General features: G+C 45.7%; 1 protein-coding gene across 1 annotated transcript in view; it reads right to left on the reverse strand.

The window, feature by feature from the left end:
• ascc3 (activating signal cointegrator 1 complex subunit 3) overlaps positions 1 to 26,432 on the reverse strand; it is a 195,927-nt gene that overhangs the window by 152,103 nt on the left and 17,392 nt on the right. Inside the window, exons 5-8 of the mRNA XM_036538487.1 lie at positions 25,797 to 25,917; positions 11,295 to 11,502; positions 9,498 to 9,633; positions 7,761 to 7,886 (exon numbers count right to left, since the gene is read on the reverse strand). Of these exons, the coding sequence (XP_036394380.1) occupies positions 7,761 to 7,886; positions 9,498 to 9,633; positions 11,295 to 11,502; positions 25,797 to 25,917 (591 nt within the window). The remainder of the gene's footprint in view (positions 1 to 7,760; positions 7,887 to 9,497; positions 9,634 to 11,294; positions 11,503 to 25,796; positions 25,918 to 26,432) is intronic.

Raw genomic sequence — 26,432 nt, forward strand, 5'->3', positions numbered from 1 at the left:
ATATAGCTGGACATTCGCAGAAAGAATCCAGTTTAAGTACTTAACCCAGTGGTGCCATCAGAGAGCTTCATCTGTGATCAGTACCGCAACCGTCCTGGTAAAAAAAATAAATAAATTCGCTATCCACTTTCCTGCACTGTTGCCCGTTCGTGTAGTGTAATGTCAGGCCAAGGACTTGTTTCAAACTTGTTAACTTTGCTTCAGGTTCAATGACCTGGTCCTTTGTCCTCAATGATTACACGAGCGAATGGGCGCAGCTCAGATAGTAACGCGATTCAGGGTGACCTCAGTTGGTTCAGCTGTCCAGCACCCCCATGAACAGCCCCACATCTGGCCCTACTGTCCAATGGCCCTACAGACAGCCCCATGCCTAGTCCTACAAGCCTTTTACCCCACGGACAGCCAGATACCTGGTCTTACAGTCCACCTGCCCCACAGTCAGCCCTATACTAGCACCGACATAGGATGTTCCTGATGACTTGCTTAGCGTTTAAGCAGGCAGTACAAAGGACCCCCAAACCTTTTGGGACCAGAAATGAGCTAACCTGAGCATTTAGCTGTTTAACTCTGTTCCAGCATGATTACTTTTGAAAAAGAAGAAAATTAAAAATAATATGAATATAATGACTGCTAAACCAGAAATGTAATGTGCTCTATCATCTTAAGCGTGAATCTACAAAGGCAGGATGGAATAACACATCTTAGTACATTTCATTGCATTTTTTTCCTCAATCTGTTATCTAAAACAGGGGGGTCTTATAAACATGGTATCTGATGCATCGTTTGCACTGGGCTTTCCTCTTGTATCCACAAACATACGAGAGGAGTGGACTACAACCAAAAGTGAGGCATGGAGTGATGTACAGAAAATCAGAATGGCAATTACAGGAGTCTCACCACAAGAGGGCGACAGGCTGTGGCTGCACCTGCAGGTGGTCGACCACCTTGGCCTTCCTGGAACTCTTGGAGGAGCTGTGATCAAACCGGTGTAGATATCAATTATAAATTATTTCCGCACCTGACAGTTTCATCAGTTGCCTCTGACTTTCATTTTACTTTTACCACAGACTACTTGGACAGCTCTTGCTCTTTTTTTACCAGAGCGACTGAGGTGAAGTACTTCACCCAAGGGTACAACAGCTGCTATCTCACCCAAGCCTCGGACCTGCGAAAACCTTCTGGGATGTGACGTACAACGCACGCCACACACATTTCTCACAGGTTCGGCCGTAATGCGGCTCAGACGAATGGGGTTCACCTGTAATGTGCAATTAACAGAAAAAGGGAGCACGAGAGTAGCAGTAATGGCTGCCAGGGACGGGGGGGGAAGAGCTCTAGATTTTGATAATTTACTTCAGGTTAGGCTTTGAGGTGCTGACTGTTATAAAGAGTTTCACTGTAGCTCCTATATATGAGTCTGACTGTGTGTGTCTCAGTGTGTGTGTGTGTGTGTGTGTGTGTGAGAGTGTGTGTGTGTGTGTGTGTATACACTGAGGGATTAAGAAGGCTTTTACCAGCAAGAATAACGCAGGACACAAGCCTTGTGATTCATTAGTTAAAAGGGTCGCTAATAAATTCCCCACTTTTAATGTTTCACAAAGCTATTAAAGGCACGCCAGCCAGCATGTCCTTGTTGCCCATTACAGCTTTCAATAAATGACAATTTGTGCATTAAAAAAAGCAGGCAGGCTTTTTCGCTTGCCTTTCCAAACCCCCCTAACAGTGCGTAAAGACTTATTAGCCGTTACACTCCGCTGTTTTATAAGAGGGAGGCACTTTGTTTTAGAATTCCAGAAGCTTTACCTAATGAATAGAGCCGCTACTTCGGCTAATTCGCATCACTCAGATAAAGTAGCTCGATATCAATCTATTTCTGTCACAAAGAGTTTCAAAAGGGGAAGGATTTGCTCTGGCTGCGGGCGGAAATACGGAGGCGAAATGATAAAGCTTTTAAAACGGAGGGGGGAAAAAAAAACGAACTGAGGAAATTGCGTGGATTTAATGTCTGGCCCCATTTCTGATTTTTTTCCTTTTTTTATAATCATAGAGGACACATGGAATGAAAATGGCAAAAAAAAATACTGAACAAAAACAAAAAATGAAAAGGAAACAAGGTTTCATTGATTTCACACTCACTCCTTAGGCTGGTGCTGGGCAAACCCCCTGTCCAAAAGCAGGGGTAATTAATTGCTTTCTGTTAAAAAAAAAGAAGAAGAAAAAACAGGAAATGAGACTTACAAAAGACAAATAAATCCTCCCTGCCTCCTCCAGAGGCGCACGAAGCGCCCATTAGTCAATTTGAAGATCGAGGATCTCAAACGCCCTTTTATTTCCAGGTTCACTACAAGGAATTTCTCCATCTAAGCCCCTCTTGTGCTAAGCTCCGCTTAGATGTTCCAGCGTGCGATGAGTGGTTACAGTAGTGGGGTGCTTAGAGGAATACCCACGATGCCTTTTAGCACCCAGAAAAAAAAGCCTGGGATTGCCCTTGAACCAAAGAAGGGCCCGCTGCCCTGTAACGTACGTCTGCCCTGTCCACGGAGTGGCAAAAAACTTCCCTCTGAAGTCAATGTGTCCCAAAGGAAAAAACAATCTATTACGCCATCAGGCACTGTGGCACCCGAACTCCGCACACCGCTTCCCTGCTCCAGAACACTGTTATTACCTTTGAAGCATGTGTCAGGCCCTAAAAGCCACTGCTTCCAGGTAAGCACCCATCTGGAGTTCAGCTCCATGTGTTCTGGGACTGCTTAGCTAAGAATTAGGGCAGCTGAAATACTGAAAGGCCCGTGCGGGTTGGGACCAAACAGAAGTACTGCAGCCCATCATTACCGGCAACTTTGTGGGTCAAACGAACTGCCGGCAAAGTGGGGACGGGGTCATGTTTAGCCAAAGCATCATAACAATTCTTTCAATGTCAACGAGACTGACTGAGGAGCGAGGGAGGTGTTTCCAGAAACAGGTGGGAGAGAGGGAGAAATTTAATGAAGTACGGCAAATGAGGGATAAGGCAGGATCTAATGCGGATCTAATTTTATGAAGCTGCACCTCGGAAATCTCCGTGCGACAGAGTGCATATGGTAGAGCCTGATGCGGGGGGTGGGGGGGGGGGGACGGGGGACTCCGGGTGAACGCCGTGGCAGGGTCGGCGTAGAGCTAGATCCAGGCTGACAGGCAGCATGTCGACCCCCTCGTCCCCTCTGCGCGCGCGCACAGCTGAGCCCCCCGCCCGACACGCGGCGGAACGACGGCGCAAGGCGTGACCAATCGATCCTCCCTGCGCGCAGACGTCACCGATCAATCCGTTCTCCCCCCTCGGATCGCCGGTGCAAGCGTGGCACGGGGGCCGCCCCCGGGGCCGGTCTGCCGTGTGATAAAAGAACCACAGAGATCCGCGATTACACGGTCACCTCGAGGAAACGTGTCAACACGCACAACCTGCAGCCTCAGCTCAAAACGGCATTGACAACACGCAAAGGCAGAGGCACACGTCACCCTCACTGAGGGTGCGTGCTAAACAAATACTTATACAAATCAATAATAATCATGCAAAAATGTCAGCACAGCATGTGTTATAGGCCATTGATTTGACAGAGTTCTTCCATGACCGTTGCCTGCTGTAGGTAACACACACGAAATGCTCTGAAAACATCAAACCCAGAGACGGACAAACCAAAGCACGTTTAAAACAGTCTTACGAAAGGCCACTTCCCCAGAGTGATTAATATGTCCAGTTATGCTTGGGTTTCGCCAATAAATACTTGCTCACTTTTGTATCCAGGGAGAAATTGAATTAAACCAAGTTTCAATTAGATACACATGTAAAACAGTGCTATAAGGAGGTCGCGATACAAACTCATGGCTACTTCCTCTGTTATTCCCCACTAACATGGCATATGATATCAAGCTATTCTGTTGAGGATAAGTGTTAAGAGAAAGTGTTTAGAGAAAAATGCATCAGCACACAGACGGTAGCAGACAATCTCTTCTGTCCATTACATGTTACAGGGCGAACCACAATGAAGACGAAGTACATAAGCCATTACTACTTCCCAAGCTTCAATCCCGGTCCGAACTTAAACTACCACAGTGCTACTCATAGCAGGCTGGTACCTTTTTTCTTTTCTTTTAATCAAATTGACAATGCCCAGGAGGACATTTAAAATGCTTGACAACATTATATGAACACCGTGATAACGTTCCACATTACATGTTTGAATGACGGGCCAAAAGCACAGGGTTTCCAACGTGGTTAATGCTGGTAAGTAGAAAATTAGGAGAGAGAGGGGCAGGAGCAAAATAAAACACATTTTAACGTCGCCTGGCCGTTAACCCACATACATGTGCATGTATGCAGTGCTTCAGGTGTGGCAAGTGGTAACCTTTTGAGTTAAATCCTTGGATTGTTATTGACAGGAATCTTCACATTCACTGCTATGTGAAAAATAGATGTCTTGTGCAGAATTATTCCGTATGGGGACAACTGGATGTTCCAGAGTAAATTAAATTTAATTAAGTGCCATTAAATTTCAATTTCAGGCAAATTTCAATCCAAAGTTCCCTCTGTTTAATTTTTGCAACAGAGTATGCCAGTTTACAGTTATGACGTAGGTGTTACATTAGATGGTTTCTCTTATTATTTATGGAAAATAGTATCTACGTAACATTTGTGCATGCCACCTCTGGAGTTGTATTCAAATGTTTTTAATTGTTGGAGGATTGTGGGTAAAATATGTGTGGACATGTTTCAGGGTGGGGGAGTGGAGTTTAGGTGGTTAGCCAATTTAGGATGATAGCACTACTGTCAGATTTAGTGCACCTTATGGTAGCTAAGCATTACAGCCAGCTTTAGGCTTTCAGACTGCAAAGTCCCACAGTTTCTTTCTGTTTATAGTGAAGTCACTTAATCATTATTTTTGTAAATTTTGGCAGGGTGAGAGGTAGTGTTTAATGCCCATGGCCATTCGCGGTTTTATTAATTAAATTGTGTTTCTTCTCATAATTAAAGATCTCATTTATTGCCCTCTGCCTTCCACCCTGGCAACCACATTGATTGCCCCCATCCTTTTGACGGAGACCTAAAACAATGAGAGAGTACAAACTCCTTAAGCCCCAGTAATGTAGCCGTCATCATCGTCTCAAGCATTACACTCAAAAATATTCAATAAGCATTCATCAGCCACGGTGCAGAAATCAATTTCAGCTTAGGTGATGTTTCGACCACATCGACATGTGGAGAGGAGCTCATTTAAGGCGGACGGCCCTGGCCGAATGCAAAACACAAAGGCCACGGGCACTGAGCATATGGTCTCATAGTGCAGCACCTGGCCGCTGGCTGGCCTAAGCCTTTTCCAGTTGGGACTGGCGGATGTTATCCAGGGGGCTTTGGGAGCTCTGTGGAGAGCACAGGACACATTTGCACGCGCAGTGCCCTGGAAGTTACACCGCATTACAATTGCTATGCAGATGCTTTCATCCGGACTTTAAACAGCTTGCGATTTTTTTCCGCTTTTTCTGCACAGATGGATATTTACTGAGACAATGTGGGTTAAGTACCTTGTCCAAGGGTACAAGAGCAGTGCCCCCACAGAGGAGCAGAGCTGGCAACCTCCGGGTTACGTGTCTATTTCCACTGCTGCCTAGCTCTGCCCTCACATCACAGGAGATCAGGAATTTCAACAAGATATTGTCTGACATGTAGCAAAGACAGACATCAGATATTCAACAGGGGAGCGGGGGGGGGGATGCATTTAGCAGAGCACTCAAAACATCTCAGAGGAGAACAGAGGAAATATGTGCTAATGTACCCACATTACAGTACGGGCTGCTCCGAAAGGGCCCATTAGCGAGTTGCTCATTGAATTACAATGGAAGCAAGCGCTTCTGAATCAGATGGCAGAGGCAGGTGAAGGAACAGGTTTCCACTGGTGCACCATGCAGCCAGGACCCCATGAATGTCTACTCCTTTCAGTCTGCTGCCCCCCAAAAAAATATCTGGAATGTGCATATGCACACATCATCACGTAATACCACAGCCTATTTGTAAGATTAAAACTGGCATTTGAACAAATAAATAACCACATTGCGCCCTTGAGGAAAAGTGACTATTGATCTAATTCCAGCCAGTACCAAGCCAATCAAATCAAGCCTGATCATTCAAACCAATATTACGCCTTTTAGTTCAATTACATAAAATTAAGAAGTCAGTTTGGACCCTCTAGCCACATTTGCATGCTTCAGTCGGCTCCACAAACATCTGGTGACAACACTGTCCTTAACTGAGGGGAGTGCGCATGGACCACAAGGGAAGAATGTTGCTTGTTTACCCATCTGTCAATTATGTCATGAGAAATGCTATCTGTGTGCCAACAGAGCAGGGGCTACACCCGCTGATTTCGATAGCTCAGCCTTTGTTTATAGACTAGTTTACAGCACAGGTGACACCTGTTGTGTTGTCAGGCCTGAAAGAAGGCTAGTAGTCGAGGCTACAGGTTCATTTCCAATAATGAGCAGTGAAGTAAAAAAAAAATTGCCACCACAGAAGCAGAGAACTCGATACACCGCGACATTACAGGTGTGAAAAATATGATACAGCGCGGGGGGAGAAGTCAAAACATTGATATCACCCAGAGAGAGATCCTAGTCTGCTAACATCACAAAAGGAGGGAACCCAACACTCCGTGACACCGCAGTCAGACACAACGTAACTAAAGAAGGTACAGCAAATCAGAGGGAACACCCAGTAAAGGGGCATATAAGGAGAGATGGAGGTGGTTTTGTTCTGAGCAAGCCCAGCCCAAAGAACGATCTGAAACACTGTCAACTCCACGCCGGGCGCACACACACGCACACACACACACACACACACACGCACACACACACACACACACGCGCACACACACGCGCACACACACGCGCACACACACGCGCACACACACACGCACACACACACACAAAGTCTCTGCAACCTCGGTGTCTCCGCTCCACCTGGAAGTGCAGTGCCTGAGAGGCTGTCACTCCTCCAGGACAATGCAGCTTTGTGGCAGTGAGGCACCGGGGCCTGGCACCGTGACAGCAGAGACTCAGCTACAGTGGATTAATTGGGGTAGATCCAGGTCCCTCTGTGCGGTGAGGCTGCTCTGCCTCACCCAGGCCGGCGCTACACATCAGTGGCGGCTCAGTCACAATAAAGCACTTTGATACGCTTGAAAGGCACTATACAAACATTTTATATAAACTGTATCATTATTATTATTATTATTGTTATTATAATTGTGCCTAATTTCTCTAGGGTGAATCCCAGCCTTTTTCCGCCAGGAGAGACAAAGCCCTGCTGCGTGCAACAGGGGAAAAAAATATGCTAAAGCAGAAACATACGCACAGACACAGTGCTGGTCCAGGCGGAGGAAAACAATATCATTAGCTTTCTTCCATGCTAGCACGTCACACGCAATGGCATCAAAGACAACCAACATAAAAGGCTTTCTTGTAGCGCTAGCGCTGCTCAGACCTGACCTAGCGAGACACGCCCAAAACGTTCTGACCAATCAGAGAAAAAGACAGGAAGTCAGGGAGGGAGGAGAGAGAGAAAGAAGAGAGGAGGGGTAGTGAGACTGATGGGGAAGGGGAGAGAGACAGAGAGTTGAAGAAAGGAAGAGAGAGAGTAACAGCAGAGAGAGAGGGGAAATCGCTGGCTCTTTGTCCTCCATTGCAGATACTGCCAGAGAGATGTCAGAGTCAGCTCTGCGAGGGACACTGACCTCGTCCAGCTCGGCGATGTAGACAGGTTTCTCCTCAAAGCCGATGGGCATGGGTTCGTTGGGCGGGATCACCACCTCCTCAAACATCTTGTTGTTTTCTCGCTTGATTCCCTCTGGGAGCAGCATCTTTGGCCAAGAGTAGAAACGTTGGAGAGTCAATAACAATAACTTAAAACGCAGCTTAATTTCCGCATCTGATGCCAGCTCTGCCACAATTCTCACAAACGGCTTTTACAACTATTAAACGAAATCAGAGCAATTTAAGTGGCAGGGCTGGTCTGTGTATACGTTTTCTTTCTTAGAAATGAGTACTTGTGAGTACTGATGTTTCCTTACACATTACTCTATAAGCACATCATGAGAACATTTGAATTACAGCTCATCAGTTTTGTACGTTACTTGAGGATTAAGCATCCAGGACAAGTCCAAAACTGCCCCAGCCCTCTATTCTGCCCACTGACTGTCTGGACTGCTGTTTCAGTTTAATTTGGTCCAGGCAGACATTTGGGATGGGTTTTCATGAATTAAGCACTGTCATTTTTTAATTCGACACACAAAAAAAATCACATTCACAAAGGCCGTTACACCTTTCACTGTCATTGTCATCTTCACCAACACTATCAACATCATTGCTAATACGACAGTGCCATACCAGGGGAGTTAACCTTTGACACTTCGTTGACAAGCCTTGCCTCTTAACCGCTACGCCACACGGCCTCCCATTACGGGACCCTTCGCAAAGCCTTTCAAGAAATTACGAGGAATAATCGGCAAATAAAACCACATCGACAACTTGGCAACTACGGCGGCAGACGCCATTTCCTGAACTGGGAGGGAGATTCAGTAAACATCAACAAACAGAGTGGGGGCTGATCGGAGCGCCACTGCTTCTGCTAATCCACCTGCTTCCTGCAGGAAAGCACACGAAAAACAACCTAAATGAGTTTATGCAAATCAACCTCAAGCAGAATACACACGCGTGTACACACACACACACAGCGCCGGGATTAAAAAAATTAAGATATCATAAAAATTGGATTAAAAACAAAAGCTTTGAAATCTCTGGAGCAACGGTGAGGATGGAGCAGACTAACATGGGTTTCAGTGAATAAAGCGGTCCACTTTCTGAACTGGCCTCCAGTTTAACTCCAGGGCGTGCTCTTCCTGCTTGTGCTACACAGCCTCGTAAGGCTCAAGAAACGGTGTCACTAGTCAAACTCTTTTATTTTACACCAGAACGTTTGTTATAAAGACAACAGCAAGAAGGTGAGACCTCCCCTTGCTATGAAGAAAAATTGTTTCATAAACAATTTACTCTCGTTGTTATGATATTTTGGAGAAAAGGACTGAGAAAAATGCGTGTGCAGGGTAAAATTCACCATTTACAGTGATATATATATGCATACATATAGCCTAATCATTATTATTATTGTGCAGGTGTTCCGCACGGAACAAAGCTGAATGCTGTGTTGCCTTACACTCTGAAGTGCCCTCTCCGCCAGCTGGGAGACACTCTCAATGCCCAAACAAAATTACCCATAATGCATTCATTACAGGCAGGAAGGAGAAAGACAAGCTGGAATATCCGCTTATACAGCTCTTCAAAATGGCAGGGAAAAGGATGAAGAGGTGGTGAGAGAGAACAGTTTCACGTGTGCATACACACGCATACACACACACACACACACACACACACACACACACACACACACTCACACACACGCCCACGCGCCTGACCTTGGCTCCGCCCACGAAGGCAGAGGTCTTGGTGGCCTCGGCGTAGGCGTCGTACACGTGTGGGTATCGGATCCGCTCGTATTCCCGCTGCCGCCCCAGCACCGGTGACCGCCGAGCCGTCAGGAGAGCCTGCTCTCTGTGGCCGATTAACAAATCAATTACATTATTATCACAATTACTCCCAGAATTCCACAAAGACATCACAGGAGTCACAACCAGTATGTGCAGCAGGACCATCACACTGAGAACACAGAGTAGCAGCTGGCACACAGTCATCACGAGGACATCAGATTACATCTGATTCAAAGATGAACAGGCTGGGTCAGATTCAAACACGAACAGCATTTTTAACGCAACATCACTTCATACACAGAAGCAAATGCCAAAAAGCCTCTTCATAAATAAAAGGCCACTTTGATCATCAGGTCCAAAATAACTCGTTTATTGATGGGTTCTTATTTGACGTTCATTTCAATTCTGGTTGTATACTGACAGTGCAAATCCTATATTACAGATGTCCTCAGTTCTAATGCAGCTCTACCATGTTCAACATTCAGCATTTGCCCCCATCTTGGGAACAGTACATTATCAGCTGTGGAGCCACACAGGTAGAGTAGGGCTATTTCTCCAAGTTGTTTTTTTTCCTGGGTTTGTTTTATTTCAGAGGTATGGATGTGCAACGGTGCGGCCCTCCACCACGTCAAAACCTCAGCGAGATCCCCGGACCAATTAAAAACGACTGCCGGATGCTTCCCCCCCCTCTTCCGTTTCATTAGAAGGTAGAGGTCCTTGACAGAACTCTAAACCAGATGCAATTAGATACGGCTCTGTAATTCTCCACGGTTGCGGGGGTCTGAGGTTCTCCGTTCCCTCTCGCCGGCTTCATTACGTCTTTAGGAAGCGGGAAGACAGAGAGAGAGAGAGAGAGAGAGGGAGAGAGAGAGATCCCTTAAAGGATGCCAAATTCATCAGCGGGCCCTGTCGACGAGGCTAGCGGAAAGGGAGGCAAGGAACACAAACGGCGTGGTGAATCCGCGAATCCGCGAATCCGTCACCACGCGCACCACATGCGCACGCACCTTATACCAAGCGCGTGATTTTTCACGCCGGGGGAAGACAGCAGGAAACCGAGCCCTCTCCCTCCGCTATTTGCCAACCAATTAAGAGGTAACAAATGACACCACACCCCAGGTAAGGATGCTTTTGCAGGTGCGCCATTAATATTACCCTCCCTAGAGCGGTGGGGTGTGGCAGGGGCAGCGGGTTTTGCGCTGTGTAGAACGGCCTGCGCTGGCGACCCGCTGCCGCCAGAGCGGGCCGCAGATTCACAGGGGAGATAAAGGTCAGCTGCCCTCGGGAGCGGAGAGGTGGAGGGGGGGCGCTGTTGAGGCTGTAAATGAGTGTGGGGGGGGGGACGAATACGATGCTCGCTCCCCGAGAGCGCGGCTCACCTCCTCCCTAATCTCTTCCACTCGCCCTGACGGATTTAACCAAGCAAATTTTAATTAAACAGATCGCTGCGCTTTTTTTATCCCGCGAAATTAAACTTTCGGAGAGAAAATCCTTTAATAAAAAATTAAATAATAAATTTAAAAAACGTGACCAGATGCTTGATAGATCTTTTTTCTTTCCAGAAAAAGTTTTTTTTTTTTTTTTTTTTAACCCCCCTATTTACTGGTGGGAGGACTGGGGAGGGAGGGACCCACGATAACCCGCTGAGCTCCCCTCCTCCGATGAGAGGAGCTCAGCGGGTGGGAGCCGGCGAAGGGGCTCCTCACCATCTCCCCCTCACGTTACCTTTGCAGGCGCAGCTCCTTAGGGTCGAAGAGGAAGGAGGCGTCGGAGGAGGAGGGCTCGCTGTCTTCGCCGCGCCTCTCCCTCTTCCTCTCACGCTTCTCCTCCCGCCGGTACTGCTTCATCAGCTGCTTCTCCTGCTCCGACTGGATGGTCACCTGGCAGCCGTAAGCCGGCTTGTTGGCATCCCCGCTCCCCTTGCGGGTCCCCTCTGTGGCGGAATAAACGCAGGCATACATTAATAATTAAAACCATAATGATGCCGCTGATAAACTCTCAGCAAGGACAGAACAGGACTGACCCCAAGCTACAGCGGTTAATAAAAAAAGACCTAATAAAATACGACCTTGGAACCTTTTCTGTCTTGAAAATAACACATTCCCAATGGTTGATGACACTATTATCTTTTAACGTGCACATATGTAATATAACACCAGACATAATCTCTGTAAGCAGAGGCATGTTTGGCTGGTAGTTCCATCCAAACACTCTCTCTACAAAACTGGCAGGGCAGTGTGGCCCTAGGGGCCCTCTGAAAAAGCACAAATTGGATACAAAACTGACTAGCCTGAATTATTCACTAAAGCCTCTCAGATTTAATCCCAGAGAGCCAGAAAGCAAAAGCAGAGCCAGGGCATCTCTTCCGCAGACCGCGGCGGAGAGTGCAGAACAGCAGGGGTTAACCCGTCTCCCCGTCTTAGCCTCCACAGCTCAATAAAGAGCAGAATTGCTCTTGAAAACAGATGAGATCTGATGATTGCACCAAGGCCTCCCCTGACTGTCTGAATGACTTCTTTTTTATCTCTCCTAAAAGGTCTAACCCGCCGTGACTCCTCGCCCCCCCATCCTCTCCCCCACCCTCCCCCCGTCTCCTCCTCCCTGACTGACAGGCTGGCGCTGAATAAACCCATCAGACGCTCCGGGCCTGGTCCTGCACGCAGTCCACCCCCCCCCCCCCCCGCCCCCTCAACCCCAGCAGCCAATACAACAGATCAATTAAAGCCCAAACAGGTGAACCAGGAGATCAGCGATCTCGCCCTTCTCTCTAAAAGGACTGCAGATGTTCCCAGCCCAGCCATCTTGCACACACCATTTAAAAGATTGCCTTCTTTCGACTACATATTCCTCTCTATCAACAGGATGCTCCGAGGAAAAAGTGTTGTTATTAAATCAAGATAAAATGTAAAATATGCATTTATACAAAAAATGTTTTATTTATTTGGTTCTCTCTTAATAAATGAATGGTTAAATCACTAAGTAAAGCACAATTTATTAAAACAGCTACACCTCAAAACCTGCCTCGACACATTGATCCTCATATGGAATTTTAAGTGACATGTTTATGGCTTATAACAAGGGCTTTTCCTCTAAATAATAGGGACATGAAACAGCAGTTCAGATCCAGTGCTCATTTCTTCAATCTTCTTGCCGTTTCTTCTCCCCATTATTTAGAGGGAAAAGCCCTTGTTACAGGCCATAAACTTATATCACTTGAAATACCAACCCCTGCTGGCTGCTGACACATGCCTAGCGCAGGTCAGGGGTGAGAGCTAACTGTCCACGGTTTCCTGTTACACCCAGGATCCCGTATCTGAGCAAGAGGCAGCAGGGCAAAGCTAGGATGCGGGGAGTAGCATCACGCTGGGTGAGTCGCGCCTGTAGGCTAGCCCTGGCGGCCCGCCGCCCGCTGCAGACGTCTCGGGTTACGCGACGCAAGCTCGGCTTCCCCCGCCCCACCGCGTTATTACCGGGCCGATCTGGAAGGAACTAATTAGCGATTTCCTCGTTATCAGAGGTACAAAAGCGTCCCAGTTAATTATGCAGGGGGCACACTTAATTGGCACCTGCGCCCCCCTGACTGGCTGATCTTCCCGCCCCCCCTGCACCCGCACCGAGAGAGAGGACACCGCGGACCCCCGCTAAACACTGGTCTCTTTGCCCTGATGCTGTCACACACACGGAGCTGTGTCAGCTGCTTTAATCTCACCTGAAATACAACAAAAGGAAGGGAGATGAACGTGCTGGTGAATTAGAGGAACCTGGAACCCCACACTTGGCCATTTTAATAGAGGAGGAACAGGAGCTATGCACTTACAAGCCAAAACTCACGTGCATGCAACATCACCAAAACTGACACACACACACACAAACAGATATTCAGATGTTTACCATATATGTTAGCATGGAGTATAAATTAATCCAATATAACAGGAGAGAGCAGATACAAGTGTGAAATTAAATGGACTCACAGGTGTTAAACCCAATCTCATTTCTACTTTTTTTTCCTGCCCCTAAATTAGTTAAAAAAAAAAAAAGAAAAAATACTTGCCGGATGTGCTGACACTCTCACTTTGGAGAAGCTGTGTGTGTGTGTGTTGGGGGGGGGGGGGCTGGGGGCAGGGATGGATGTTCTGAACTGTGGAAAATCTTGGAAATGGACAGGATTTCTAATCCTTAATCGCATTGACACCCACACCGCCGGAGGTTAAACTGCCTGCCACGTCGGAGCAGAGTGCAGGGGCCGGCGCGGGCTTCACGAGGGGGGAAGGCAGGCGGGCTCAGGCCCGCAACGGACAGCCAAAACTGACCTGTGCCCCAATCCCAAATTAAGCAGCGAAAATGCTAATTATCTGCACTTCTTTACTGCGGAGGAGAAACAGCACGAGTATGAGAGAAAGAATGCCAGGGCAAGATAGGAGAGGGAGACAGCGAGAGAGAGCGAGAGGGGAAAGAGACGGCAGCCACACAAAGAGGGGAAGAGGGAAAGAGCGAGGGAGAGAGGGAGAGATAAACAGCAGATGTGTGTGTTCTTCCGAGAGGAGGGAACAGAGGGATGCGGAGGCCTCGGACGCAAATGGAGCCGTGCGCTTCCTCTCCTGTAATCATCCCCCCCGTATTTAACGTCCTAAAAAATCCATTAGCGAGGAAAAGCTGTGCTCCCTATCGTCTCCCCGAAGAGACACTGACGACAGCCGCCTGACATATTCCAGAGAAATTAGCATGAGTGAGAGAGAGCGGGCGTTTTTAACTCACTTGTAATAAAATTAAACAAAAGTGAAAATGCTTTCATCTTCTTACCGCCGTCCGTGCGTCACGGCGCCCCGCGCGAGGTGTGTAACACAGCGCGTGTTATCAGGCCCTATCAGGTCCTCTGAAGCTGAAAGGCGCTGGCTGATTGAAAGGCCTGGGGACCCGAAAGCTGAGGAGCTGTGGACACTGCGTGGAACCCCTATCCAAAATTACACGGTGTACAAAAAAACCCATGTGGAGACCTCGCAGCAGAGGCTTCCTGTACACGCCGCCACTGGTCCAACGACACAGCATGCATGCAAGCACCAAACTCCAAAACTATCATTACATTACATCACTGTCGTTTAGCAGACGCTCTTATCCGAGGCGACCTGCATAGGTTACAGTTTTAACATGCTGTTCAATTATATGGCTGTATATTTACTGAGGCAGTTATGGCTTAAATACCACGCCCAAGAATACACCAGCAGTGCCCCAGCGAATCGAACTTGCAACCTTTCAGTTACGAGCCCTGCTCCTTACCACTATGCTACTCTGCTGCCCATCATACACAGAGGAGAGAACCTTCCTTGTTTCACACACACGTACGGCACTGAGCCTCAGTGAGCTGAAACAAAGCACTTAAAGCAATTCAGACAGCAGAGCAAAATGGCTTACATCCGCATAAGGTGCGTGCGACATGTTCCTACATTAGCTTTTAATGCTACATGAGAAAGGCCAATGTTGTACCACACTACTCACAACTGAGTACAGACATAAGCTATTCTGTATTGTTCTGTGACCGGTATGTGAGGACTTGATAATAGCTTTGTGAAGCCCTGTGCTATTTTAATGTCCAATGAATGTTCCCTTTTGCAAGAACAAGGTAGCTCCTTTGCTAATTAGCTGTCACGCTCCCCATTCTTCGGTACTTTCGCACTCGGTCACAATCGCGGTTCAACTGCTGCTACCTTTCCTTTCTCTCTCCCTCGTTTTTCCTCCTTCATTCTCTTCCTCTTCATTCCCCCATGCTCCCCAACAGCCTCCTCCTCCTTTCCAGCAGATAAATAAACAGCCAAAGCAGGGAGGGGAGGGAGGAAGCCGTTCAAGGCATGCTCCCGATATCGTTCCTCCCAATCACGCCGCGGTCACGCACGGCGGAGTCAGGCGAGACTCTGGCCCATCCCCGCTGTCGATGACATTTCAATTGAGATATCGAGCGCTCCTCTCGCCGCCCGGGCGAGACGCCCCATTGGAGGGGGAGAAGCGAAACCTTTCTCCGAGATGCAAATTCCGCCTCGTGTACCAAGCCTCACCGAGCCGAGATCGCGCTCGGCGAGAGGTGACACCCTCCCATTCTGCCCCGGCCCTTTCTCCGCGTCTAGCGAGCATGACAGAGAGGATGGCTCCTGCGGCAGTGTGGCAGGATGGTTAGGGAGCTGTGCTTGAAAACACGGGGATGCAGGTTCAACTCCCCAGCGTGGCACTGCAGTTGTATTGTCGAGGAAGGTGCTTCACTTAAATTGTTTGAGCTGCATAAATTGATACATATCTAAAATGAAAGCCAGGGATCTACTAAGCTAAATGCTTGAAATATAGTTCTCGTTGCAACCAAATATCAAAATTATGAATAATACAAAAAAATGAACTGTGTAGGTATTGGTTTACCAGTAAAATATTATCTTTTTTAGATGTCAGGCTAACTAGCATACATTTGTTTTTGAGTAGGCCCTGTATGTGGGTGACACATCTCCTATATTAGTTAATAACAGAATTAATCTTCTTTATAACAATTGCTATTTCTATAAATACAACAGCAAGTAGTAATGCATGAAGGCCAAGCAGAAAATGACCTCCAGTTATAACTGGTAATAAACTGTAAGTGTAATGAGTAAAACAGGTCTTGCCACTATCATTACCTACACATACCTAATTTGCTTCTGTAAGAAATGTAAACAGTATCCACCAAATTTTGCATGACAACATCATGCATTTTTTTACCAAATTAAAACATGGTTTACAATGCATATCAATGCTTCATACTGCTTGCCCAAGGGCGGCTATGTTTTTGGAAGAATCCATTTTTTCTTGGCTCCCGACAAGTCCTTGACTGGATCCCAAAGATCCTATGCTCCAATTTTTACATGAAACAGACATACAGCAAAAGAAGGAATTATCATGATCATCATGTCATATACATCAGAACTTGAACTGAATTAGAACTGTGCATACTGTATACATTTCCAGTTGAATGGAATTAAAGCAGTTTCCATTTAAAATTGCATAAACTGCATACATTTTACCTGGGCTACCTGAAATGATATTACACGCACAGTATACACTAGTTATAATCAAGCAAAACTTTTGGTATTACTTAGCAGATTCAGTGACAATTTACTTCATCTAAATGTGTCCTAATATGGTCATTTCTTAACACCTGCTCAATGCATGTAGATGCATTTCAATCATTGAATCCAATTTTATTTAGAGAACATATTTTACAGTCAAAACTATCACACAGCACTGATTACGTAGCATAGCACATTTCGTACACAGAATAATAAAAAAAAGAAAACCCAGCGCTAGCTGGAAAAAAATTGTATCAGTTATTTTCTGATCCTTGGAAAAGGTGGTTGACTCCTGGAAAACTGTGGAACCTGACAACATGGAAAAGGCATCAGGTTATTTTCTAGTGGTGTTATATGTGCTGCGTAAATATGGATTAGGCTTATAACGTGTGTGCGAGAGTGAACATTTGTTTAGGAATGTGATCAGCCTGACATTCAAAAAAAGGAATCATCCCAATTTAAGACTGGGTGATGACTAATTTTGAATTGAGCAGGGATTAATAATGAATAATGTTTTAATAAATAAAACACAATCAGTGAGTCAGTTCTGACTGACCACTCTAGTGGAAGGTGTAGGAATGTGGCCAGCAAAGACATCTCTGTTGAAGTTTCAACATATTTAAGTCACATGCCACGTGTTCTAGAGGATTCCAAACTATTGACTGCTTGGCTATGGACAGGGGACTTTCAACTCTTAACCTTTTTATTCCATCAAATATAACATACATAATCATAAATGTATACATTATTGCATGTCACTTTTTTTAAATTTTGCAATGAAGAGCTAAGGGCTGAGTTCTGTTGAACATTTTCATACACAGGAGATTAATTCAGCCCATTTTTCATCACTTTTGTAATGGTAATGTAAAGGCAATGTGAGTGATTGTGGAATCATTGTGGGATTGTCTTCAAGTTAAGAGATGAGGTGGAAATTAAACCGAGGAATTTAATTAGTCTAGAGGGGGAACTGAGTTGAGGAAAGTGTTGTGGGAGAATACTGAATTGGGAATTGTTTTAACTGACTTATTTTTTATTTATTTCAATTAGGATATTTTAATTGACTTAAAATGTAAATTGGGAGGAACTGAACTGACTCTGAATCAAAAGAAGTGGCCCGGAATCAGAACTGAACTGATGGAATGTGAGAGAGAATTGAATTGAAATGAAGTGAATTTTATGGAAGTCACCCCAACCCTGACTCTTAGAGTTCAATCCACTTTGCATGTATGGTTAATTTCATAATGTTGAATAAGATTAGGTTATTAATATGTTTCTTTGTAAATGTCACAAATTGACTATCTTCTGGCAGCCATTTCTTTCCATGTAGCAAAGATTCCTCTGTAATTTAGATTATCCGGGTGCAGGGAACACAGCGACCATATTATAGGCTGAAGGGTTTGTGAGGAGCTCATGTTTAAGTGTTTTAAAAATATAAATGCATTTATGGGCTTTTGTGGCAAAATTGTTCCTGCTGAGCAGAAGAACACCAATGCCAAGTTTCAAGACTCTCCATCAAACAGTTCAAGAGTTCAATTACTGTCATTAATGCTGTTCATATTATTTTTTGTAGTTATTATTATTATCATCATTACCACTACAATAAACAGCTAATGTTCCAAATGACGACTGCTCTGTGTATGACTGAGTTTGTCTTTGTCTGGTCTCGCTCTGGTTCTGATCGGTTCTCCCTGAAAAAAAAAAGCCTTGCTTTGCATTTGTTCAACTTTTGATGGTTTTTTTTATACATCCATCAATTCACTCCCCACGACTGCCCACCAAAGCTGAAGAGGCTCTTTTGAATTTTTCATCCTGCCTCACGCCCTCACTGTCTTTCCAGTGATTTCCATCTCAAAGGCATCTTTGCCTTTTCCACAGCAAGGAGAAGAGACACGGCATTTTCAAGACATGGTCATCCCCCCTTCAAAAAAAAGGACTTCATAAGCACACCATCCCCTCCCATAACATATTCCCACCCCGCACTCCGCATTGATGTCATCCTCTTATTTACACAAAACATTCACGATGCTTCGCAGACGCAACGCTGCACTGCATTTCAAAAACCTCCGTGATTTTTTTTTTTTTACCCTCCATTCAGTTCAGAAAGAAGATAGAGGGGAAAAAAAAACACAATGTGTTTTCACAAGCTGTGTAAATATATGTGGAACACTTCTCAAACAATTAAACACACTCTGTCACACCAACACAAAACCTGCTAAAAAAAGAGACTGTTACCCTGTAGGAGCTGTGTTTGTGTCTCTTCTAGGCTTGTATTTGTGTCTGTATGACAGTTGTCTTTTTGTCTATGTAACTGCTGTTTGTGTCTCTGTGTGAACTGTATTTTATCCTGGTTTGAGAGCTAGTTGTGTTTTTGTTAAAGCTGTGTTAAAGCTGTGTTTCTATGTTTGAAATCAATGTATGAGCCCAAAAATTACACCCACAATGCCACTGTCTGGATTTTCGGTCTTCAAACCAGAATTTTTTTTTTTTGTTTGTTTGTTTTGCTTCATTTTGTATGCAGTTTCATAGTCTGACTATTCTTCTGGTGTGGAGGCAAGACCCAGACTTTGATAGCTTGAGTTCATTGATTTGTTTTTCACTCCTATGCTCCTTTTTTTTCCCGTTGCCATGCATGGAGAATTCAGCCACTCCATTACTCAAACTTGGGTCTCCAGCTACAAGACACAAGACTTCTGTGAATGTCTTTCCTTTCCAATTACAAGTTCAATAAGCTCCAGCCCTAAAGGAAACCGCATATGTTTTCCTGGAGACCACCACTGGCATTCAGAAATGCGACACCAAACTCGGCTCTTGAGTACACAGAGGTACTTCACTGAGAGCTCGCAGAGAGTTTGGATTTTGTTGTCCTATGAGAACAGCCACTGCACTGCAGGGTTCATGAGGTGGGTGTGAACTGGGAGCCATGGTAACCACACGCTGGAAAAGCTCCGGCATGCGGCGAACTAGTCACATCTATCGTTGTATCAACGACCCGAGAGTGATAAAGGAGGACCATATTTTTTGATGGAATTTGCAAGTAGAGAGTAGGATAACTTTGTCAGTCCCGGGACACCAAATATAAACAAGTCATTTCGGCTCGACGGAAATGAGGTGATCCTAACCCTGATACCGTTGCCTCATCACTCACAGATTTCGACTGTCACTGTGTTTTGCACGGAAAACTATGTGGACTGCCAGCCAAATTCGGAAAAGCTGTCTGTCTGTCTCCAGGCACATTTTTCACTGGCTATCGTGTATAAACAGAGGCTGCACAAAAAAAGAAAAAGATTAATTCATGATCACAGAGGCTAAAACAAACAAATAGCAAAGTGTGGTGAAAAAAAAAACAGTGACAGTTCTGAATATCCAAGCATCCACTGACAGACACCTGGTGAATGGTATTGTAGCAATAGAACTTACTTGGTTTCTGGAGTGCAATAGCAGTCATCATTCAGTACCAGAGTCTCTCACCTCACCAACCACAGGTCTGTCAACCATAGTTTTTATTTTACGTGTCACAGAACTTCTTTACAATTCACCAATAGCGGTCTTCCACCTCTATTACCCACAGTTGGACATGTATTTGTTTGTTCAAAATCTGTATGCTATTTTTTCCTGTTACTAGGAAGCATATATCTCATTTCTGCAGTTTGTGCCTCAAGTATTGATGTGTGGAAACCGCTGTCACAAGACAGACACATACCAGCATATCAGGTGAAATGGTAATTATAATAATCTACAGAGCTGTAAGGGGGCAAAGAGAGGAATGCCTTTCCAGAAAAATGCATTTTCCATGATGATTTATTTAGTCTGGCTGCCCTGACAACTGCCTCCACACTGCTGCTCAGACCACTGCTCCAAACTGCTGCTCAGACCACTGTTCCACACTGCTGCCCTGACAACTGCCTCCACACTGCTGCTCAGACCACTGCTCCACGCTGCTGCTCAGATCACTGCTCCATACTGCTGCTCAGACCACTCCTCCACACTGCAGCCCTGACCACTGCTCCACACTGCTGCTCAGACCACTCCTCCACACTGCTGCCCTGACCACTGCTCCGCACTGCTGCTCTGACCACTGTTCCACACTGCTGCCCTGATCACTGCTCCACACTGCTGCTCTAATCACTGCTCCACACTGTTACCCCAAAAAGCCCAAAGTTTATTCAGCTCCTCGCTTCATATGAGTGGATATGGGCCCATGAGGAGCAGACGCCTGTCATCTGTAACAAGTGAAAATGTCAAAAACGCAAAGCCCAAGATATCTGCACAACATCCAGCGCTAAAATCAGCAGTTCATAAATAATAATTGTTCAATGGACTTCTTGCAACATTTCACTCTTTAGTGAAAGCAAACATATTCCAAATTAATTATTATCTCACAAGTCTACACTGAAATAAATACAAAAATTGGATGGTGGGCTCATAAAGTATTTTGTTAGTTTGTTTTAATTTATCTGCATAATACACTCTAATTCAATGAATTTGTTTATTACTTAAGACATATCCCCATAATCAATATAAACGAAGTCATAATCCTGCCATCACACCTCCAGTGGGACCCATTATACTGTATATGCACACCAATGAACTTGGTAATGAAAACTTTTTCCAATGAATTTTAAGTCGTATAATCTGCAGCTTTCACCAGAAAAGAACATCACATGGGCAGCCTGTAGAAGACTTCAGTCCAGAGGCTGCAGTGAATCTGTAGTTGAATAGGTGTCTGAAATACATTGCAAAGGGTGACTCTGAGATCAAAGCTAGCAGAGAATTCACCTGTCATGATTCAATGAGAACTCGCCAACGATGACTCGATGAGATTTCACCTGTCATGACTTGATAAGAGATTTAGCCCCGACTTCTGACAAAACCCGCTGAGAAACAGTCTCCACTGCCTCCGTTTCTCTCACGGTAGTCTCTTTACAACAGCCAACCGAAGGTGCATATATCCAGAAACAAATCTGCTAGCAGACTCTGAAGGATTCTCAAAAAGTTTCTATTATTATTCTTTATCTCTCCAGAGTCCTCCGGAGTTGTGGTGGATTAAAAAGAAAAAAAAAAAAACACACTGTCTGTGGAAAACAAATGAAATCTCATGATGGCACTTTTCACTTTGTCAGAGATGATTCCTCTCCAAAACAAATGAATTTCTGTCACAATGAATTATTTTCCATGCAATGCAAATAGCATCAGAGGCCTAGTGGCCGGCTCCCGCGTTTCGATCCCGGGAGACAAAGCCGAGGACATGAAAAGTAAAACTTCCAATGAAATCTCCCTCTCGACGAGACCGCGCTTTGCTCCGACAGGAATTAATTTATCATACTGTTCAGCCAGGGGGGGCACTGTTTACGGCTACCAATACAATTCACTCTGGGCATCTCAGATAACAGTCTTTGTAGTTTGCAGGTTGTTTTTCTAGGGGAAATTTTAGCTGTTATTGACGGTCATCGTTTCGCAAAAATATCCGCGGTGCATTTCCTGGTAAGACATGGCGCATCAGAATGTCTCACCCCCCACAACAAGCCCCTCCAAGGCCTCAAAGCACTGGAAGTTTCAAGACTCTGCGGCAGAGGAGCCGAAGGCAAAAAAACACTAGCATTCGCAAACAAGGCAGGTTAAAACGACCACTCTGTGAAGTTGTCGGCAATATGAAGATACGCCCCAGTAACGCCGCTCTAATCTTCATTGAATGCAGAGTGGGAAATTAAATCATCAGCTTTTAGCCCCATCCCTGACCTCTTCTGCTGGTTGCCATGGTAACCCTAATCTCAAAGCTTTCTGGCAGGTGAACTTTTAGACTGCTGAGCGAGCCGTTTCGCTTTCCCGAGTCCCGCTAACATGATCCGCGAATTGACAGAAGCAACGAGAAAGACATCCTGGATAATTACAATTAAAAAAAAAAACTTTTCCAGTACTTCTTTTTTCCTTATGCTGTGCTGAGACACCAACGTTAAGTGTAAGTACTTTAACTAGGGCAATTACCCCTTAAGCTCTTTAAAGTTTTACAGACCACCCCTCCCTCCCTGCCCCTAGAACAAGAGCATCCTTCTTGCAGAAATTCAGAGTCTTTAAAAATGAACAATTAACCTTCAGCTCATCAATCCTGAACATTGTTACATTTTAGGAGAAGGAAGTGACCTCAGTGAGTTGTCCTGGGGAGAACTCGGTATCAGAACTGCAGAGACCAAGGCTGACTGTTTAATGCAGCAGGGTCCAGCAAACTCTAAAACCATGGGCCGTTTTGGTCAAGTGGTCCATGAAAATGGCACATGAAGGAATGTTCCAGGCTACAGAGTTTTACAACTCAGATGTGAGCTGCATCTCCATCCCCACCCCCACCCTCCCCCATCATTACATTACAACACATTCATTTAGCAGATGCTCTTATCCAGAGCAACTTCCAGCACAACAGAACAGAAGTGTATCCATTCAAGTTAAATGAGCAACAGCGTCACACCAGGCTAACAACACTCCCAGACCAGTGAGTGTGAGCATAACGCTACTGAAGCCCTACCTCAAGTTAACTTGTGCAATCTGACTAGTCAACGGAAGCCAAGTGATACAATGATACAATGATACTTATTATCATAAATGAGCTATCCTCTGAGCAACAAGCATCTGACCCCCAAGCACAAAGAACATACAGCAGTTTGAAATTCTGGTCTGGACCACATGGAGCGTCCAGACAGGAGAGGCGCCCCAGCTTCAGTTCTGACGCAGGTCGGGCCCGCATCGTCGATTCCCTGGCTGGGTTTTTAATTCCTCGGCCCTCGGCGCAGTTGATCTCACACTTGATCCCATCCGTGAGGAAATCGATACGGACTGATTTATTATTAACACTGATTGATTACATTAAAAGCCGTCGGGCAGAGTGTAAGCCGAGGCTCCGCATATCACTATCAGACAATCAGCGGCGGCGCAGGAATAGGAACGCGGCGAACCCGATCCCAGATGCGCGCATGGGAAAACGCAGGCAAGCGCCGGTTTAAATTTGGCAGCTCGAAATTCGGCAGCTGCCTGCTACGCTGTGAAACCGGATCTCTTTCGCGAGCGCACGATTTTGCCAAATCAATTCCACGCACACTTTTGAAGAGGCAAACATCTGTTCTTTGGTTAATGATGAGGAGTTCTACGTTTTTGGGACACCAATATTGCAAACGCTTAAACTGACAGTAAAAATGGCAAACACTTACTTCCAACAAAAGAAAACTGCGAGCAGCTAAATGCCATATAAAAACTTCACACGTAACGGACTAAACAGCAGTATGGTATGCTGAAGGCAATTACCAAGAAAAGCAGGCGCAAAGTGACCTAAACGCTGGAATCTCAACAATAAACATAAAAGGGGAGTGAGTCTCCGAGACACGGCTTTTTCTGGGGACTTTAAAAAAAACTTTCCTTTTTTTTCTGAGCCTTTCATAACCGCTGAAGAGAAAAGCATGAAGCCCGACTCCAGCGATGACAAATTATTCATCCTTATCTTTCCAAAGATATCTCTGACTCTTCACAGCTCCGTTCACATTTAAGGAGTAAAAATCAGCCTTCAAGCAAGTGATTTCCAAAAGAGGGAGAGAAGAGAGACAGAGACAGATACTGTGAGCACAGCATGGGGCTCTGTGTCCATAATAATAAACACAGCCACCAGGCTACAGAGGATATAAAGCAAAACCACCATAATAAAACCAGGTTCAATTGCTGGGCACCTCACAATGGCATCATTGAGCACTACATTATAATTGTCCCGACCACAGAACTTAATGTGTGTTTTACTTTGTTAGCTTTGCTGTTATTTCGATTAAGACAGTGGAAGGAGAGAAAAGTGGGAAAGTGCTAATGCAGTTTTCCTGGACCACTTGGTATGAGTTGCAAATCTCGCCAGCTTTTTTTTTTCCACTCCTTTTTTTGGCACTAGAGAGATAATGAAGAATTGAGCTGCACCCAATAGACCATCTTTTCTTAATGGTCTTTCAACGTATTGAGTCATTTGACAATAATGAAGAAAACAAGACAGAATTCTCAAACGGCTGCGGGTTGCTGAGGGTGGGGGGGGTGGGGGGTGGTTGTGGAGTGAAATACACAACGCAGCAAGAGGGTTTTCCACCTCTACACAAAACAAGTCTACACAATACGCGTGTGGATTTTGCGAGCCTGCTATCACAAAACGAACATTGTCACAACATCACTGCGATGGCATGACAGTGTCACAGCACCAGAAAGAGAAAATGGACGTGCTGCTTGTACTAAAACATCGGAGGCGACAGAGGCAGGACAGCATCCGCACCATCTGCCTTGTAATGATGCTCAAAATTATACCGTGAATTGGCAGATTATTACTTGATGATCGCTTTAGCAAAAAATGGGAATTAGACTTAAAGCCATTAGTCATTTTCGCTCAAATCATAACAGGGTTAGCTGGGAGCTATTAATAAAGTCTGCATATTTTTCCTGCAAGACCGTTTGTGTTGACGGAGAGCTGGAATCACCCCCCCAAACCCCATGTTCCGGGTGTCAGCGCCGACAGCACAATGCAGGTGTGTGCCGTAATGATGGAAGCGGTGTAGGCGTGTGCCTTAAATGCAACTGTACTGTATTAAAATGTCTCAGATGCATTAGTGAGGTCACAGGCGCTGGGTTTGTTTGCCAAGAAAAGTGCAGCTGACACTCGACGTCCACATGCCCCGCCCAGTGACGCGGCCGCGGGGAGCCACGCCGCCCCCGGTCGCGCCTGACAGGAACGGGGGGTGTGAGGTCGTCCTGCTCGGGCATCGCCCCTGGCAGCTCGTGCAGCTTTATCTGATCCCCACCTCGTCACCCTGTCATCCCCGATGGCAACTCCACTGATAAACGTGTCCTTGCATTTCTACATCTGCTGAAATTCGACTGAATTACATAAGTGGGAGGGTGAATGAGCAAACAGGAAGAAACCAAAAACCCTTCTCAAAGCTTCCGCCTAGCAGAGTTAGCGGCGTTCTGCTTTGCTAATCGCTGCCCACTTTTCAGTAATTGAGCTGAACTCGCTTCGGGCTTCCTGCGTCTCTCCCTCACAACCTCACCGCCTCACCGCCACGCTGCTCACCTGCTCACCTGCTCACCCGCTCACCCGGTTGCTACGCGACTCACCCGTTACCCGGCCTCGCCCGAAACTCACCCGGCGGATAGCTGAGCCTGGGGTCCGGCACGGAGGCGAGGAGCGAGTCGACGATGCGGGCCCTCCGCTGCAGCAGCCTCTCGATCATCTCGAAGCCCTCGGGACCCAGCAGCTCGAACAGCTGAAACGAACGGGCCACATCACACGCACGTCACCTTTCTGGGAGAAACGCTCAGACATACAGCATTCAACAGTGTCACAAAAACAACAGCCCGACATCCGGCTTCACCTGCACTCTCATCCAAAAAACATACAGGTGCAAAATTCCCCATGCTTACACTTCTTTAACATCCTAAAAGGCAGGCGATGGACATAACCCCTGGAATACAGGACACAGAGGAAAAAGTACACTCCTGCAACACCGTGTCCACTCCCAAGTGTCAGATTAGCCATGTACACCAAAAACAGTCATGGAACTATTTTTAAATTGTAAACATCCATGTAATAATGGATGTACGGCACCATACTCAATGTATTGTCTGCTGGACCACAAAGCTGACAATTTCATTATACAGCTGGAAAATCAAGGTATTTCTAGATATATCAACCAGCAGAGTGTTTTAACACCTTAAGAAGCAATCGCAATTTACACAAATTTGAATGTTACATAAAATTATCATTACTAGTGTCACATGC

The sequence above is a fragment of the Megalops cyprinoides genome, chromosome 10 (genome assembly GCF_013368585.1).
Source record: "Megalops cyprinoides isolate fMegCyp1 chromosome 10, fMegCyp1.pri, whole genome shotgun sequence".
Lineage (NCBI taxonomy): Eukaryota > Metazoa > Chordata > Actinopteri > Elopiformes > Megalopidae > Megalops > Megalops cyprinoides.